Here is a 12419-nt window from a genome sequence, read left to right on the forward strand (position 1 = left end):
CATGGGGTCGCAAAGAATCGGACACGACTGAGTGACTGAACTGGACTGAGCTAATATACACATAAATTACTTAAACACTGATTTAAACAATAGCAATTGTCAAATTATCCCCTATATTTTAGGCATTACAGAAAATGCATTTTCTACATGATTTCAGAAGTAACTGCTTCAGTATGATTGACCAAATAACACAATTGCTATTCAATGTTCAGATGGAACTACATGAAGAATAAGATTTATTTTTAAACTAATCAACTTTTTAAAAATGAAAATACGAATCTTGCTTTATATGTAAAAACTTATTATTTATTTTGAATCCTAAAAAGTTTTCTAAATATAAAAATTATCTTTTATACAAGTGATTAAAATGATTTCTACTACCTAATATTACGTGTTCATGAGGGTGTGGTGAAGCAGGTACTGATACATCCTTTGTGGAAGTCTAAGCTAGTATCAACGGGGCTTCCCTGGTGGCTCAGATGGTAAAGAATCTGCCTGCAAAGCAGAAGACCTGGGTTCAATCCTTGAGTCAGGAAAATCCCCTGGAGAAGGGAATGGCTACCCACTCCACTATTCTGGCCTGGAGAATTTCATGGACAGAAGAGACTGGTGGGCTATAGTCCATGAGGTTGCAAAGAATTGGACACAACACAGTGACTAACACTTTCACTTTTCACAAACTGTTAATCAAATACTGTGGAAGACAATTTCATAATATCTACTAAAATGTAAAATATGTTGCACCCTTAACCCAAATTTCAGCTTCTGGGAATTTATCCTAAAGCTATACTTCCACAAGTATCATAAGATACATGAAGTATTCTCTGAAGCATTGTTATGGTGGGAAATTGAAACAACTTAAAAGCTTGGTCAAAGGGGTTAATAAAACTATGCTATGATGGAATGTTGCAGAACTTAAAATTAATGATGTACATTTCTTTGCACTATCCTTCAAAGATATGTCAAATGTGTTGTTACTAAACAAAAGGAAGAGAGTTTCAAAATCTATATTATGATCCCATTTTATTTAAATAACCACCTCAAACAGGGTAATTTTTATCTATGTACACATATATGTAGAGAAGTAAAGGATTAACCTGGCCCAAAAAACAGTTTAGCCTTTGCCTCCAGCTCTAGGGCGGTAACCTCTAAATTCCAGGAATGTCTAACTTGATAAAAATTTGTTTACCTAGATGGCTTGGGAAACATTAGAGATAGTGTATGCTAACAAGGTGATTGGGCTGAAGGGAGATCAGCTCTGGGCATCTAGCATCTTCTCAACTTCTGGAGGGACTAGAAACTAAGATGACCCACATGAGTGGTCAACCATATCTATGTGACCAAGCCCAAACTTCAGACACCAAGGCTCGGATGAATACGCCTGCTTGGCAATATCCCATGTGTACTGTCACTATAACACCAGTCTAATCACAAGAAAAACAACAGACACCAGTGAACATCCTACAGGATACTTTAATAACACTCCTCAAGACTGACAAGATAACAGAAAATAAAAGAAAGACTAATAAACTGACATAGACCAGAGAAGAATGTGGAGACATGACAAACGCTATGTGGTACCCAGGATGGGATCCTGGAACAGAAAGTGGATGGTAATATTAAACTGGTAAAATTCAAATATGGTTTAGAGTCTAGTTACTAATATATCAATTTCTTAGTTTTGACCAATCTACCATGGCAATGTAAGATGAACAGTGGGGGATTTGGGTCCAGGATAAATGGGAACTTTCTTTACTGTCATTTCAACTTGTCTGTAAACAAATAAACAAAAATTTCAAAATAATGTTTTTTTAATGTCACTAAATAGCTTACATAGAAAAACAAACATTACTCATTATATTATAAACTTTCATTTCTTTTTAATTTATTTCCTCATGATCAAATTAAACATCTGAAACTTGTTTTAAACTGTTTCAAGGAAACCTTCTGAAAAATATGCTGCAAAACTATTCACTAGCTTATAGCTCTCTGACAACAAAACAACCACAGGATTTTAGACAACTATTTTAGTCATGAGAAAAGGACAAACTTAACATTTACAATAGCAGTTAGTTTGATACATGTTGATTATATCATTACTTTAAAAAAAAAGGCAAAAGAGTACAGACTTTCAGTTATAAAATGAATAAGGTCTGAGGATCTAATGTGTAAACAACATGGTGATAACAAGGTGACTATAGCTGATAACAATGCACTATATAACTGAAATCTGAAAATGAGTAGAGCATAAATGTCATGACCAAAAAGAAAAAGAAAACTACGTGAGATAATGGATGTGTAACACAAAGGGTTTACCCTTTCACAATGTATCAAAAGATTACATGTATCAAAAGATTACATTGTACATTTTAACTGTTACAATTTTACTTCTCAATTAAACCTCAATAAGCTGAAAAAATAAATTAAAAATAAAATTTAAAAGGGGCAAAGCCATGGATTCTATTCAAATGATTCTATTATTCAAATTCAAATTATTCTATTCAAAATAATACTAATATTTTGGCAGTGAAAAATTAGACTTTCTCAACAAACATTTAAAGCCTCAACAGTGTCTTAAAGTAATTAGATATAACAGATAAAGTTTGAAAAGAAAAAAAATATAGAACACAAGTAACTAAATATTGTTGGCTCTGGGACAGTTAGAACTTGCTGCTTTTCCAAGTCACAAATAAGGATTAAATATTTGGATCTTGCATCATGAGGATACTGTCAACAGCACTGTAAATATTAACCTTCCACAGTGATGACCCATTTAAAAAAAGGAAAAATGCAGCAATTCTTCTAATGACATAAAGTTGGAAAAGAAATGTAAAGAACTGTTTTCAGAGAATAGAGAGCGCTCTTATGATTGTCCAATATTCAGTCAGAGGAATTTGCAATTGTGACATACCTGGTACATTTTTAATTGCTTATTTATTGAAAACTTCAAATACTTTCAGACTCAGCAAGTGAATTCTGAACATGTGGCAATATTAAGGGTGATTTCATCTTAATGAAATTATACTAAGAAACAAACAGAAAGCAAAAACCTGAATGACAAACAATAACCAGCTTCTTAATAGTTGGTCAATTAGTATTTGTTAAATAAAACATAACCACATTTTTCATTCAACTTGCTTTGTTATCTCAGTGTCTGTCAATATCTTACCTGGATCAACCAAGGCTTTGTTAAATATTTCTTTAAGTTTCCTACTCTTCACATTCCTTCCTTGAGCAAGATTTCTGTACATCTCATAGCCTATGATCATAACACCACCATCTTCTTGCCACCTCTGTAGCATGTAGCTTCTTTCTTGAGGACGTTTCACAGTTGCTAATTCAGAGACCTTTGGTGGGAAAATAAAGATTTTTAAAGGTAAGAATGCATAAATACTAAATATCCCCATTGAAACATGCATCACTGACAATTAAAAATCTTATTTCTTACTATATGAATTTTATGCAGTCATTTAGATAATAGAAAATATTTTAAATATACCTCAAGCTTCTCATCATCTTTTAATCCCTCCTGCCACTTCTCAAATTCATTCATCCAATTCAAAGCAGTATTAAGAGGACAAACCACTAAAGCTGTGCTGAAATCCAATTTGTCACACAAAAGAACTGTATGAAGAAAACTTACCACCTACAAGAAAACAAATTAAGTTGCCACCTTCATTTAAATATCTTCAAAAAGAAAATAAATTGAGCAAACTTATAATAGTTGGGATTTTTTTTTTTTGCTGTTTAAACAATAAAGCAACCAGGCAAAGGTCACAATTTCCAAACCAGGAAAAGTACAGAGAAAGAGATATAACATGTAAAACGAGGAAATTCAACTAGATGATACATAAGGTCCTTCCAACTCTAAAGCTCCATTATTTTATGATCAGTAATAATAATAATATGAATATAATAAATAATAACCACAGCAAAATAGCTACTAAGTCCCTAGTCCCCAGAGAACATTCCTACGATCTTTAGAAAATACCACTTCCCATTTAGAAGAAAATTATATCATAGAGTATTTTTCCACTGCAAAGTGTTCTGACTCACTGAATCTACTGTCTTATGGCTTGGAATTACATATATATACACACATATATATGTATATATGTATACGTGTATATATATATATATTTTTTTTTTCCCACTAATTCCACACCTCTGCTACAATTCCAGCAGTCTTCCTGCAACTTCCTGCATTCAGAAATGTAGTGTTTTAATAGTGAAAATACATTATATTCTCATTACTACAGGATCACAGACTATTAAAGTCAGGAATCCCCTGGTTAGGACTCTGTGCTTTCACGCCAAGGACACTGGTTCAATCCCTGATAGAGGAACTAAGATCTCAGAAGCCACACAGCACAACAAAAAGAAAGTTGTAAAGGAAGTTCATTTCCACCTCAGAATCTTTGCAGTTTTACTGGCTATGCCTATAATCCCACTGCTTCACTTCATTAGGGTCTCTGTTCAAACATCACTTCCTAAAAGATGCTTTCCCTCTCTATGCTTCCTTAACATTATCTGAAAGTACATATTTCTTATTTTATTTGATTAAAATCTCTCTCTCCCACCAGATTATAAGCTTGTTGGGGGAGAAATCTTGTTATTTGCTGCTTTATCTCCAGACCCTACAACCGCATCTGGAACCTAACAGAACATAATATATATTTTTTTAATTCATGAATGCACAAGAACAGAATACCTTCATGTTCTTACCTGTAAAGTCTTACCAAGTCCCATGCAGTGGGCAAGAATGCATCCTGAACCTGGAGATTTCTTTGTTTTTTTTACAGACTCACAGCAGCAATCCCACATAAATTGAACACCTAAAAATGATATCTTTGTTAAGTTCAAATTTAAAGGTGCAAGTTAAAAAAATCTTCCTTCGTAAATACATCAAAAATATAACTAAAACTTCTAAGAAACAGAATTTTTTAAAAAGAGAGAGACAAAAATCTCTTAATGTAAATGAGATTTGTTTTACACACAACCCCCCTACCCACCGCTAAGGTTTATTAGAAAACATGTTAACACAGGCACACAACAGGGTGACTTTCAGTCCTCTCAGGTATCACAGCAGACCTTTTCTCCATTCCCTGGGATGGTCCAAAGAGATAGATAAATAATCTAATAGAAACTTTATCCAAAGAGAGAATAGATCCCTATCGAATATACTTTCAGGTTTATTGAGTCAATCCAGGGTGGGATTTAATTTATCAGGAGCTAATTTATCATTTCTCCCTTTATTCAACACTAAAAACTGAACAAGAAATGGGCTTGCTACCTAAGGAGTAGGAACTACAGAATTTACTTAATGTATTCATTCACATACACACTCAAAATTGATTTATTGATTCCACTCAGACAAAGCAGAAGATAGGGATAATTGGATATCTTTCCAAAACCAATAAAGGAATATTATTAACAAAAATACTTGAAAAAGCATTTCCTAAAGAAGGCTTTTAGCTAACTGTACCTTTCCCTACCACACCACTGCCCTTAGCTAACCACTGCAGATTAGGTGAAATCCACTTGCTATATATATACCCGTTTGTGAGTGGCACACAATTTCTGTTTCACAAAACTTATTTTCTGTGCAATGTTCAATTTTGTTCTCCCTCATTAGCTTATGCACTCCATAAGGGCAGGGATCATATCTGTTATGCTCACCAGTAAATGTAACTCCAGGTCTTAGCAGAATGTGAGGCACACTGGGGCCATCAAATATTGGTAAAATTTAACTAAAAACACTTTAACCATCTAATAGTTTCTTACCATCTACTTGATGTGGTTTCAATTTGATAACCATATTTCTATGAACCTGCACTAAAGGTTCTTTGGTTTCTTCATCTTCATCTAAAACCAACTTCGTTGTTATTGGACACTTAGTCGGTGAAGCATCTTCAATTTCTATCACCTACAAGAAAGGGAATCATAGATAGTTAAGCTCAAAGAAATCTTTTAAGCAATGGTGGAATATGAATCTTACTAAGGGAAGTTTTCCAAAATACAGACATGTCTACTTCCATACTAAAATCCAGTAATTTTTGTTCAGTAAGGCAAGGATGGATCATTAGTTTACACGTTTTCTAAAATAAAAAACCTCTACAAGACTCTGAATCACTGTGGTAATGTTGGTAATTTATTAATAGCTCATCGGTTTTCACCTTGAACACTTTAACACATGATACAAAGAGATGTGAGAAAAGGAGCACTCTAAATTAATCTATGACATCACCATTAAAATCTAAATAGACTGGTTCTATTCTTCTAGAGCTTCCCTGGTGGTTCAGATGGTAAAGCGTCTGCCGGCAATGCGGGAGACCCAGGTTCAATCCCTGGGTTGGGAAGATCTCCTGGAGAAGGAAATGGCAACCCACTGCAGTATTCTAGCCCGGAGAATCCCACAGACGGAGGAGCATGGTAGGCTACAGTCCATGGGGTCGCAAAGAGTCAGATACGACTGAGTGAGCTTCACTCACTTCACATTCTTCTAGAAGACATGTGAAAATGTGCAAGGAAACTTATGGTTACCACAATGACTGGTCATGACTAGTATTTAATTCAGGCAGTAGTGAAGGTAAATATAAATGCTTTACAATGTGAATGAAGACAGTCCAAAACAAGAACTGTCCCACCCAAGATTCCAAAAGGCTCCCACTGAAAACCACTGTAAATATGTGTTGTGAAAGGGAAAAATTTTCAGAAACACTGGTATGAGAACCTCAGGCTCAAAAGCATAAGAATATATAACACCCTTTAATTGCAAAAGAGAAACAATCACCTCCTTTATTACTTGAAAGAAAACTTAAATACATATACATAAATACATGTGTCTGAATATATTTTTTTGCTATCTCATCCCAATGTCTATCCATTACATAGTATACTCACGGATTCATGTTGATGTATGGCAAAACCAATACAATGTTGTAAAGTAATTAGCCTCTAATTAAAATAAATAAATTTAAATTAAAAAAAAAAAGAACTGTATAAGCTAGGTACAAGTATTGCCATTTTACAAATTAAAAAAAAAAAAAAAAAACCTGAGAGACTGGGAAGTTAAATAACTTATACAAGGTCATGCAACTCTTAAGTAACACAATACTAGGACTTATACCAAGAGGGTTAGGCTCCAGAGTCCATGAACTTAACCACTATGCATTAATACTTTAATAAAGAAAATGCTTATATGAACAGGTTTATGGTTCCATGAAAATCAATAAAGAGTCATGACTTTAAACTACGGACATTATGATGTTTAAGAATAAAATTTTAGGGAGAAGGCAATGGCAACCCAGTCTAGTACTCTTGCCTGGAAAATCCCATGGACAGAGGAACCTGGTAGGCTGCAGTCCATGGGGTCGCACAGAGTCGGACACGACTGAAGCAACTTAGCAGCATCAGCACACAGTTATAAGCATAATGTAGATGGATCCTAAACTACATATCATGTGTAATTCATAAATGAGATTGTGCTTACATGAAGAAACGATCCTCTTAAGTGCAGAATTAATGGACCTTTAGATATGCAGATGACACCACCCTTATGGCAGAAAGTGAAGAGGAACTAGAAAGCCTCTTGATGAAAGTGAAAGAGGAGAGTGGAAAAGTTGGCTTAAAGCTCAACATTCAGAAAACGAAGATCATGGCATCTGGTCCCATCACTTCATGGCAAATAGATGGGGAAACAGTGTCAGACTTTATTTTTGGGGGCTCCAAAATCACTGCAGATTGTGATTGCAGCCATGAAATTAAAAGACACTTACTCCTTGGAAGGAAAGTTATGACCAACCTAGATAGCGTATTCAAAAGCAGAGACATTACTTTGCCAACAAAGGTCCATCTAGTCAAGGCTATGGTTTTTCCAGTTGTCGTGTATGGATATGAAAGTTGGACTGTGAAGAAAGCTGAGCGCCGAAGAATCGATGCTTTTGAGCTGTGGTGCTGGAGAAGACTCTTGAGAGTGAGTCCCTTGGACTGCAAGGAGATGCAACCAGTCCATTCTAAAGGAGATCAGTCCTGGGTGTTCATTTGAAGGACTGATGCTAAAGCTGAAACTCCAGTACTTTGGCCACCTCAGGTGAAGAGTTGACTCATTGGAAAAGACTCTGATGCTGGGAGGGATTGGGGGCAGGAGGAGAAGGGGACGACAGAGGATGAGATGGCTGGATGGCATCACCAACTCGATGGACATGAGTTTGGTTGAACTCCGAGAGTTGGTGATGGACAGGGGGGCCTGGCGTGCTGCGATTCATGGGGTCACAAAGAGTCGGACACGACTGAGCGACTGAACTGAACTGAACTGAACTGACACAATATCCTTTCTGTGTTGGTGCTTGTATTTAAGACTGTAAATCTCATCAGCTTTTGCACAGTTAATGTCTCTATTAGACTCATTAAAAAAGTATCTTCTATGGTTAATAAAATGTAAAGACTGCACCTGCTATTATGCTAGCTTTCATTCTTACATATTTTCACAGGGAACTTGCTTTAATGAATTTATTTTGAGAAGTTTTAAATCAATTTCTATGTCAGGATTTTACATTAATGTCCAATAGGTGGTTAGATTTGTTCAATGTTAAAATAGGTATTACGGTAACTTCCTCATCAGTTAAATTACTAATTTAAAGTATAACATGTTTTTTATTAAGAGAAACTAACTTATAGAGTAATTTGGCTGAGAATAGACAACTGTTAAGGCCCTTTGTTGTACAGAATGCTGTGCTTTAATAAATCATGATGTTGTAATAGAAAAAAAAAGAATAAAATTTTAGCTGGTACTTTTTTCCTTATTTAGAACTGTAACTAGGAATGAATGATTACTTGATACTCACTATAGACATTTCCAAACATGAATAGAAGTATACAGAATAGCATAATGAGCCCTATCACCCATTATTCAGCTTCAAAAATTATCAACCTCTGGCCAGTTGTTTCACTGGCAGCCTCTCACTCATTCTCCAACTCCTCTGATCCCATAAATGATTCTGAAGCAAATCCAAGCAAGTATATTAATTCATCTGTAAATGTTTTAGAATGTCTCTTTAAAAGGACATTCTCTCTCTTTAAAATCATAACTACAGTATCATTATTACATGTAAAAATTATTTAAACAAGTCACAAATTTGTAATATATTACCTTGATAAAACTAGAATTATATACAAATCAAGACATGGTAGAGTATAAATAGCACTGGTCATCTAGATCCCAGCTCTATTTCAACAACTTATTTAAACTCTCTTAGCTTCAGTTTGTCCATGTGGAAACTAGGAAAGCTTATAAATAACTCTCATGAGGTAGTTGTGGTGATTAAATGAGGCAAAGAAAACAAAGTATCAGGCACAGACTAAGTATTCAACAAATTTTTATTGTGTTCTACCTTGGATGTATCCCAGCTTCATAGTGCTGTGTCAAAGACATAAGCCAAAATGGAAAATTATCTGAATGTCTTGTCCTGTTTGCAAGGTGTGGTGGGCAGAACCCTAAAATGGCCTCCAAGATTCCAATCCTCTGCTGTAAACATTCTATATTACTCCATTCCCTTGGGGGTGACTGAGATCTGTAACTATAATCATTCCCATAACTGGGCAACTAATCAGTTGATCTGACATAATCAAAAGGGAGATTCCCTTAGATGAGGTGGGCTTAAGCAAGGTAAGCCCTTTAAAAGATTGATGAGTAAGAGATGTTCTCTTACTGGTCTCCAAGATAAGCAAACTGCCACACTATAGAGAAGTCTACAGTACTTAAGAACCTCATTGCCAGAATCACAAGGAACTTAATTCTGCCAACACGTGAGCTAGAAAAAAGCACAAAGTCTTAGATGAAAATTGCAGCTCTGGCGAACATCTTCAATTTCAACTTAGTGAGAAACTGAGCAGAAGACCCAGCAGAGTCAGGCTCAGCTAAGCCACTCTCAAATTCCTGATTTATCGAACTGTGAGATAATAATTTTGCTTTGTTTTTAGCTAAGCCTGATAGTTTTTTTTTTAATGCACAGTAGAAAACTAATATATAAGGCTTTAACTAAGACTTCTGAACCATATGTTCATAAGTGATATGGATGACATTTTAGCTATTAAGCACAATCTTTGGGATTAGAGATGAATGAATCTTCAACCTGAATGGAGAAGATAATTTACAAAGAAATGGTCTACTTATCTGTGACTAAGTACATGTGTTTATGCACTAAAGGTACAACTTAAGGAAAGTTTATTTAACTAATAATAGACAGAAAGGAATGAAATGAGAGAATTTAGGAGAAATAAATTAAGCTATAGTAAAGAATAAATAAGGACATGCATCCCATGTCTGAATTGAAAAAGGAAAAGAAAACATGAATACAAAATCATTTAGGCAACACACTGAAAAGGCTGAGCCCCATTTCTTCTGATGGAGATTAAGTACTATGATGCATGATGGAGTATTAGGGACCAAATCTGTCCTCCTGCTGTAATCAATTAGAAAAGTAGACAAAACATATGAAACAAACATATGACTTTGGATTATAGGAACCAACAGGACACCGATACCTGAGAGAAGAAAAATCAATGAGGGCCCTAATCCCTCTTGATTGCTACCAGAAGGTACATTTCAGAATTTAAGATAACTCAAGCAGAACTCTGGAGTTGTGCTGAGTTGGGGAAACAGAGGTCAAGCTCAGAGAGCTGGAAAAAATACAGAGAAATCACAGAGAGAAAAGAGCTATAAAAAAAGACCTCCAGAAATCAAAATGGGAGTCACTTTAGTCTTGAGTATTACAATGCACATGAAGAATGAAATTCCACAAAGCCAGACAAAGTGTGACCAAAAAGTCATGAAGCAAATAGTCCCCAGTGATCATATAGGTCTGGAAGGCATTCAGTTTTAAACAAGGTAGAATATGATCTTCATACTAACTCAGGGCATTCAGTAGAGAAAAGACGAAGGCCATACATTAGCAGTGGGGCAAAACCATTCATAAACTACAGGGACACACCTTAAGAGTTTTTTTTTTGAAATATCAAAATAATTTAACTGGGGACTTCGCTACTGCTACAGGGGTTAAGAATGCACCTGCCAATGCAGGGACAGGGGTTCCATCCCTGATCTGGAAAGATCCTACATGTTATGTATAGAGCAACTAAACCTGTGCACCACAACTACTGAGCCCATGCTCTAGGGCCCTTGTGCTGCAACTACTGAGCCCACAAGCTGCAACTACTGAAGGCTGTGAGCCTAAAACTCGTGCTCTACAACAAGAGAAGCCACGGCAATAAGAAGCCCACACACCACAACTAGAGAGTAGCCCCTGCTCGCTACAACTAGAGAAAGCCCACACAGAGCAGTGAAGAACCAGCACAGCCAAAAATCAAAAATAATAATTAAACTGAACTAATAAGTACCTTAAATATCTATACAGAACAATGCCAGCACTCTCCCATAGAATACAACATACACTCAACAATACCTGATTTACAATGTCTAGTTTTTAATAGGAGAAGGTAATGGCAACCCACTCCAGTACTCTTGCCTGGAAAATCCCATGGACAGAGGAGCCTGGTGGGCCGCAGTCCATGGGGTCACGAAGGTCAGACACGACTGAGCGACTTCACTTTCACTTTTCACTTTCATGCATTGGAGAAGGAAATGGCAACCCACTCCAGTGTTCTTGCCTGGAGAATCCCAGGGATGGCGGAGCCTGGTGGGATGCTGTCTATGGGGTTGCACAGAGTTGGACATAACTGAATAGACTTAGCAGCAGCAGCAGTTTTTAATAAAACATTATTAGATACATCAAGAAAGAAAACTATGAACAATAATCAACAGAAAAATCACTTAACAAAAATGGTAAGAAGTGACAGAGATGTTCAAATTGGCAGACAAGCACAATAAAGCAGATGTAAAATGTGTTCCAATACTGAAAGGAAGATGTGAACACAGTGGGAAAAGAAATACAAGCTATAAGAAAGATCCAAATGTAATTTCTATGTAATAAAAATATAAAAAATAAATATTTAATATGAAAAACTCACTGAATGAGATCAGCATCATACTGGAAAAGAAGAAAAGATCTTGCTTGAAGACAAAGCAAGAGGAACTACCTAAAATGAAATGGCGGGGGGAGGGGGCAGGGGGAGGAATTGAAGAAACTAGTGGGAAAATGCTCAGCAATCTAATACATATGTAATTAGAGTCTCATATAGGAAAAGAACAGAAAACCTTGTCTGAAGAAATAATGGTCAAAACTTTCAAAAATTTTGATAGAAACTGTAAGTCCACAGAACCAGCAAGTTAAAGGAGCACCAGCCAGGATAAAAACTAAGAAAATCACAGCCATCAATTCCTGAAAGTCGGTGATAAATAGATAAATTTTCACAAACCATTAAAACATCAAATCATTTTAAAAAAGAAAAAAAGACACATT

General features: G+C 35.7%; 1 protein-coding gene across 20 annotated transcripts in view; it reads right to left on the bottom strand.

Annotated features, from left to right (window-relative positions):
* Positions 1 to 12419, bottom strand: part of ATRX (ATRX chromatin remodeler) — a 284412-nt gene that overhangs the window by 106881 nt on the left and 165112 nt on the right. For all 20 annotated transcript variants that reach the window (XR_015158787.1, XM_086387280.1, XM_086387277.1 and 17 more), the window contains 4 exons: positions 5785 to 5926; positions 4726 to 4835; positions 3500 to 3646; positions 3170 to 3347 (listed from right to left, as the gene is read on the bottom strand). Coding sequence is in view for 19 of the 20 variants with exons in the window: in XM_086387280.1 (XP_086243406.1) it covers positions 3170 to 3347; positions 3500 to 3646; positions 4726 to 4835; positions 5785 to 5926 (577 nt within the window). In the remaining variant the exon portion in view is untranslated. The remainder of the gene's footprint in view (positions 1 to 3169; positions 3348 to 3499; positions 3647 to 4725; positions 4836 to 5784; positions 5927 to 12419) is intronic.

This window comes from Bos grunniens, chromosome X (assembly GCF_055505025.1).
Source record: "Bos grunniens cultivar Pamir isolate PY7600 chromosome X, Bosgru_T2T1.0, whole genome shotgun sequence".
Lineage (NCBI taxonomy): Eukaryota > Metazoa > Chordata > Mammalia > Artiodactyla > Bovidae > Bos > Bos grunniens.